This window comes from Eleginops maclovinus, chromosome 19 (assembly GCF_036324505.1).
Source record: "Eleginops maclovinus isolate JMC-PN-2008 ecotype Puerto Natales chromosome 19, JC_Emac_rtc_rv5, whole genome shotgun sequence".
Lineage (NCBI taxonomy): Eukaryota > Metazoa > Chordata > Actinopteri > Perciformes > Eleginopidae > Eleginops > Eleginops maclovinus.
The window spans coordinates 20370707-20377546 of record NC_086367.1 but is presented as its reverse complement, the minus strand read 5'-3'; the positions used below and the strand labels follow the sequence as shown (position 1 = coordinate 20377546).

The 6840-nt window shown below is 44.2% G+C and overlaps 1 protein-coding gene across 1 annotated transcript; it reads left to right on the top strand.

Annotated features, from left to right (window-relative positions):
- The first annotated feature begins 2038 nt into the window (after positions 1-2038).
- On the top strand, positions 2039-6721 carry cfd (complement factor D (adipsin)). Its single transcript, XM_063909650.1, has 5 exons — positions 2039-2235; positions 2830-2986; positions 5383-5524; positions 5647-5937; positions 6422-6721. The coding sequence occupies exons 1-5, from the start codon at positions 2172-2174 to the stop codon at positions 6587-6589; spliced, it is 822 nt and encodes a 273-aa protein (XP_063765720.1). The 5' UTR covers positions 2039-2171; the 3' UTR covers positions 6590-6721.
- The last annotated feature ends 119 nt before the right edge of the window (positions 6722-6840 follow it).

Genomic DNA, 6840 nt, shown 5'->3' with positions numbered 1-6840 from the left:
TTCTCTGTCCTTAGACCTCTGTAGCAGTTAAAGAAAAACGCAATAAATCTCATGTGTATCAAACATTATACGAATACAACATAGATAGGTCTGTCCTCTCCCTGTGGGTGTTGTGTTGGAGTGAATGAGAAACAAAGTTCATCCAAATATCAGCATTATGTAACTTAAGCGAGCAAGAAGAAGAAGAAGAAGATGCACCCCCTGATGCATTAATGGAGAAGAAAGGGACTGCCATAGTTTGGAACCGTTTGAAAAGTCTGTAGTGAAGAAATGTGTGTATTTTTTAAATGATGTGCAAAAATGGGGGTTGATTTACAATTTTGTCAGCCTGCATGTTAAAGAAAAACAACATATACAGTGGGGCAAAAAAGTATTTAGTCAGCCACCAATTGTGCAAGTTCTCCCATTTAAAAAGATGAGAGAGGCCTGTAATTTTTATCATAGGTATACCTCAACTATGAGAGACAGAATGAGAAAAAAAAATCCAGGAAATCACATTGTAGGATTTTTAATGAATTAATTGGTAAATTCCTCGGTAAAATAAGTATTTGGTCACCTACAAACAAGCAAGATTTCTGGCTCTCACAGACCTGTAACTTCTTCTTTAAGAGGCTCCTCTGTCCTCCACTCGTTACCTGTATTAATGGCACCTTTTTGAACTCGTTATCAGTATAAAAGACACCTGTCCACAACCTCAAACAGTCATACTCCAAACTCCACTATGGCCAAGACCAAAGAGCTGTCAAAGGAGACCAGAGACAAAATTGTAGACCTGCACCAGGCTGGGAAAACTGAATCTGCAATAGGTAAGCAGCTTGGTGTGAAGAAATCAACTGTGGGAGCAATTATTAGAAAATGGAAGACACACAAGACCACTGCTAATCTCCCTCCATCTGGGGCTCCACGCAAGATCTCACCCCGTGGGGTCAAAATGATCACAAGAACGGTGAGCAAAAATCCCAGAACCACACGGGGGGACCTAGTGAATGACCTGCAGAGAGCTGGGACCAAAGTAACAGAGGCTACCATCAGTAACACACTACGCCGCCAGGGACTTAAATCCTGCAGTTCCAGACGTGTCCCCCTGCTTAAGCCAGTACATGTCCAGGCCCGTCTGAAGTTTGCTAGAGGGCATTTGGATGATCCAGAAGAGGATTGGGAGAATGTCATATGGTCAGATGAAACCAAAATAGAACTTTTTGGTAAAAACTCAACTCGTCGTGTTTGGAGGAGAAAGAATGCAGAGTTGCATCCAAAGAACACCATACCTACTGTGAAGCATGGGGGTGGACACATCATGCTTTGGGGCTGTTTTTCTGCAAAGGGACCAGGACGACTGATCCGTGTAAAGGAAAGAATGAATGGGGCCATGTATCGTGAGATTTTGAGTGAAAACCTCCTTCCATCAGCAAGGGCACTGAAGATGAAGCGTGGCTGGGTCTTTCAGCATGACAATGATCCCAAACACACCGCCAGGGCAACGAAGGAGTGGCTTCGTAAGAAGCATTTCAAGGTCCTGGAGTGGCCTAGCCAGTCTCCAGATCTCAACCCCATAGAAAATCTTAGGAGGGAGTTGAAAGTCTGTGTTGCCCAGCGACAGCCCCAAAACATCACTGCTTTAGAGGAGATCTGCATGGAGGAATGGGCCAAAATACCAGCAACAGTGTGTGAAAACCTTGTGAAGACTTACAGAAAACGTTTGACCTCTGTCATTGCCAACAAAGGGTATATAACAAAGTATTGAGATGAACTTTTGTTATTGACCAAATACTTATTTTCCACAATAATTTGAAAATTAATTCATTAAAAATCCTACAATGTGATTTCCTGGATTTATTTTTCTCATTCTGTCTCTCATAGTTGAGGTATACCTATGATAAAAATGACAGGCCTCTCTCATCTTTTTAAATGGGAGTACTTGCACAATTGGTGGCTGACTAAATACTTTTTTGCCCCACTGTATGAAAGGACATGTATCTGAAGAAATTATGTTGAAACACAGCGATATCAGTAAACATCTTTCCTGTTTTTATTCCAGGAAACAGGAGGATGCCAGACTCCCACTGGTGTCTTGCACCACACAGTATCTCCTTGATGGATGTTTTCCTGTGTTTCTGGTGAAAGTCTTTAAAGCCCCACAGCTGCTCTTCAGTTTTAGATAAACCGACATCATGGTGTCCGAGAAACACGTCCGTGTGGCTGCTGCAGTTTTTATTTGTGCCCTCATTTCACACAGTGAGTGGATTTTCTTTGTTGACTAATCCTTTAGTTGGTTAGATTTGGTTTCTTAGTAATTAATGCTCAATGGTTGACATTTGTCTTCTATTATTTTCACTGTAGTATTCTGTAACTGCTGTACTTTTATGAAAAACAGACTGGTATTATTCTAAAAATGTTACTTTCTAATTTATCAGTCGCTCATTATTCATTTTGTAAGCAGTTAGCTGATAACTTATAGATAAGTTTAAATAACATAGATTTTCACATTAGGTAAGGCAAGTTTATTGACATGGCAATTAAAAGTGATTTACAAGAAACATTAAAAGGATTACAAAAATGAAAAAAGGAAATTAAATGACTTGAATTTGCTTTTTAAGGTCTGTATTTACATGTTTAAATATCATTTTACAATGACACTCTGTTGCACTATATCTGAATGCTTTTGATCTTTTTTCTAAAGCCCTTTAAATGTGTTATATAATAAACTTCCTTTGCCTAAATAAAAAGCTTTGCCCCAGCAATAGGGCTTTCAAGCTCCATTATAAGACTGTTACTGTGTACAACCATAAATGTAAAAAAACGTTATTCGGTATGTTCTGATTATTTCAGGTGAGAGCATAATAGGTGGCAGAGAGGCGGCGCCACACTCTCGGCCCTACATGGCCTCCATCCAGGTTCCTGAAGGAGAGACAATGAAACATGAGTGTGGAGGCTTTGTGGTTGCAGATCAGTGGGTGATGACTGCAGTGCACTGTCTGCCAACAGGGTGAGGGGAACCTCTTCTGGTGATTGTAAGAGAAGCATAACGCTCAGATCAACAAGTATAAAGTACACTTGATCCCAGAGGACAGAATTCATTTTAGATATTAAATATTTCAATATGCACTTCTCTAAATCCTACTTGAAAAGTTGAGTGACAGCGAGCACGGCTCAGATTTAATTTGTGAGTTTTCTGTGGAAATATTCCATCCATCCATCTTCTCCCGAGGTAACAGCTCCAGCAGAGAGCCCCAAACTTCTCTTTCCCTGGCCACATCAACCAGCTCTGACTGGGGGATTCCAAGACGCTCCCGGGCCAGCGAAGAGATATAATCCCTCCACCTGGTCCTAGGTCTACCCCTCGGTCTCTTCCCAGCTGGACATGCCTGGAACACCTTCTTAGGGAGGCGCCCAGGTGGCATCCTCACTAGGTACCTGAACCACCTCAACTGGCTCTTTTCAACGCGAAGGAGCAGCGGTTCTACTCCGAGTCCCTCCCGGATGACTGAACTTCTCACCTTATCCCTAAGGGAGATGCCAGCCACCCTGCAGAGAAATCCCATTTCGGCCGCTTGTATCCGCGATCTCGTTCTTTTGGTCATGACCCATCCTTCATGACCATAGGTGAGGGTAGGAACGAAAATGGCCCGGTAGACAGAGAGCTTTGCCTTCTGGCTCAGCTCTCTTTTGTCACAACGGTGCGGTAAAGCGACTGCAGTACCGCTCCCGCTGCTCTGATTCTCTGGCCCATCTCATGCTCCATTGTTCCCTCACTCGAGAACAAGACCCCGAGATACTTGAACTCCTTCACTTGGGGTAAGGCTTCATTCCCTACCTGGAGTGGACAGTCCATCGGTTTCCTGCTGAGAACCATGGCCTCAGATTTGGAGGTGCTGATCCTCATCCCAGCCGCTTCACACTCGGCCGCGAACCGATCCAGTGAGTGCTGAAGGTCACAGACCGATGAAACCATTAGGACCACATCATCTGCAAAAAGCAGTGGTGCAATCCTTAGCCCACCGAACTGAAGACCCCCTCCTCCACGACTATGCCTCGAAATCCTGTCCATGAATATCACAAACAAGATTGATGACAAGGCGCAGCCCTGGCGGAGGCCAACCCTCACCGGAAATCGGTCCGACGTACTACCGAGGACCCGGACACAGCTATCGCTTTGGGAGTACAGAGATTGGACGGCCCTGAGTAGAGACCCCCTCAACCTATACTCCCGCAGCACCACCCACAGTATCTCTCTGGGAACCCGGTCATACGCCTTATCCAAATCTACAAAGCACATGTAGACCGGATGAGCATACTCCCAGGCCCCCTCCAGGATCCTTGCGAGAGTAAAAAGCTGGTCCGTCGTTCCACGACCAGGACGAAATGCGCATTGTTCCTCTTCAATCTGAAGTTCGAGTAATGTGATGCCTCTGTAATTGGCACACACCCTCTGATCCCCCTTTTTAAAACGGGAACCACCACCCCGATCTGCCACTCCTTCGGTACTGTTTCCGACTTCCATGCAATTTTGATGAGACGTGTCAACCATGACAGTCCCTCAACACCCAGAGCCTTCAGTATTTCTGGGCGGATCTCATCCACCCCCGGGGCTTTGCCACTGTGGAGTTGTTTAACTACCTCAGTGACTTCCCCCCGTGCGATTGGAGTTGATCACCCTTCATACTCCGGCTCCGCCTCTAACATAGAAGGCGGAGTTGTCGGGTTCAGGAGTTCTTCAAAGTGTTCCTTCCACCGCACTAACACCCTATCAGTTGAGGTCAACAGCGTCCCATCCTTACTGTACACAGCTTGGATGGTACCCTGCTTCCCCCTCCTGAGGTGTCGGACAGTTTTCCAGAACAACTTTGGTGCCGACCATGGCTTCTCCGAACTTCTCCCACACCCACTGCTTTGCCTCTGCCACGGCTGAGGCTGCTGCCCTTTGGGCCTGTCGATACCTCGCAATTGCCTCAGGAGTACCCAGGGATAACATATCCCGGAAGGCTTCCTTCTTCAGTCGGACGGCTTTCCTGACCACCGGTGTCCACCAGGAGGTTCGAGGGTTATCGCCCCTTGAGGCACCTAAGACCTTGAGACCACAGCTCCTCGCCACAGCTCCAGCAATAGAGGCTTTGAACACCGCCCACTCTGGTTCAATGTCCTCAGCCTCCACAGGGATGCCTGAAAAGCTCCGCCGGAGGTGTGAGTTGAAGGCCTCCAGGAGTGAGAAGGAGAAGATGAAGATATAGAAGAAAAACAAGTAGTAGAATAAGAACAAGAAGAACAAGAAGTTTTTATTAATCTATTTGGGAGAAATTCAGTGTTTTCTGGTTTGTTATCCTGTTAAGTTAAAATGTTTTGGAGATAATAAAATTGTTTATTTTTATTGTTCTTCCTTCACAGGCCAAATGGAAGGAAGGTAGTTCTGGGCGTCCATTCTCTGAGCGAACCTGAAGAGACAAAACAAACATTTGACATCTTGGAACTTCACAATCACCCAGCGTTCATCGCATCAAATTATGATAATGACATTGCTTTAATCAAGGTGATTTGATCAGCGGTACTGAAATGTGAATGCTATGATGTTCTGTTTGAAGAACAACATAACTTTATATATAAAGCAAACCAAAAAGTCCATTTTAAAACCATTTTCTTGGGTTTTTCCAGTTGGATCGTCCATTCAACATCTCCGAGGCTGTTCAAGTGGTGCCATTCCTGCGAGCGGGTGGCACAAACCCCGGCAGAGATGAAGAGGTGGACTCGGCTGGATGGGGGTCCGAGGATAACCTGGGGTCCAGACCAGACAAGCTGAAGGAGGTGGTCATGGAGATGGTCAGCTCGGCCCGGTGCAGACGTAGCGACTACTTTGGCAGGAAGTTCACCAGCAACATGATGTGTGCTCATAAAGTATGCCCGGACCCCTGTGATCAACCACACAAGAAGGAAGACACGTGTGATGTAAGGTTTAGTTAGTCTGCTAAATGATAATGATTGTTCACATATGGGAGAGAAAACATCAAGTTAGAAAGACTATGAGTAAACGAATGCATTGAGGAATGTGGGGGATGGGTACTCAGATCTTTTACTTTACTTGTAAAAGTGGCAATACTTGAAGAAGTACTCTGTTGCTTGTAAAATTCCTGCATTCAAAATTGCACTTAAGTAAAAGTGAAAAGTAAAAGTTCTCAAATTGCATGATGGTCCATTTCACAATAAAATACAGTATGTTATTGACTTGTAATTATTCATGCATTAATGTGTTGATCACTTTTTCTCTACACTTTACACTGCGGGGAAGCTTGTGGGATTTTTCCTCTTTTCTATGATAGCTTCTTAAGGTTGTTTTGCTCTTATAAACAACATATTCTTTACCATTGCTATCGATATCCAGCCGTAATTTAAATTGAAAACTTGCAGTGACTGTGTTTCTGTTGTCTCTCAGGGTGACTCTGGAGGTCCTCTGCTCTACAACGGCGTCGCAGTTGGCATCACTTCCAACGGAGGAAAGAAGTGTGGTCAGATTAAAAAGCCTGGAATTTACACCATCATCTCCCTATACACTGAGTGGATCGACAGCACTATGAACCCGCAGCCCACTGAAGCAGAGTGAAGAAGTTTAATAAATCCTGCTTTCACTGATGCTCTGGAGATTGATCAGCAATACTGCGAACATACTACAAACATGTAAAAACTGATTATCCATCACTTTATAAACACATCAATTAAATTACAGTTTATCACATTCAGGTATCTGTCTTGAATTCTTTCTTACATTGTACAATAAGTGTTTTGGGCTGAACAGGCTTTATTGCATACTAAGTCCTTAAATTGAAGATAAATGAAAGCTGCACAATAAAACAA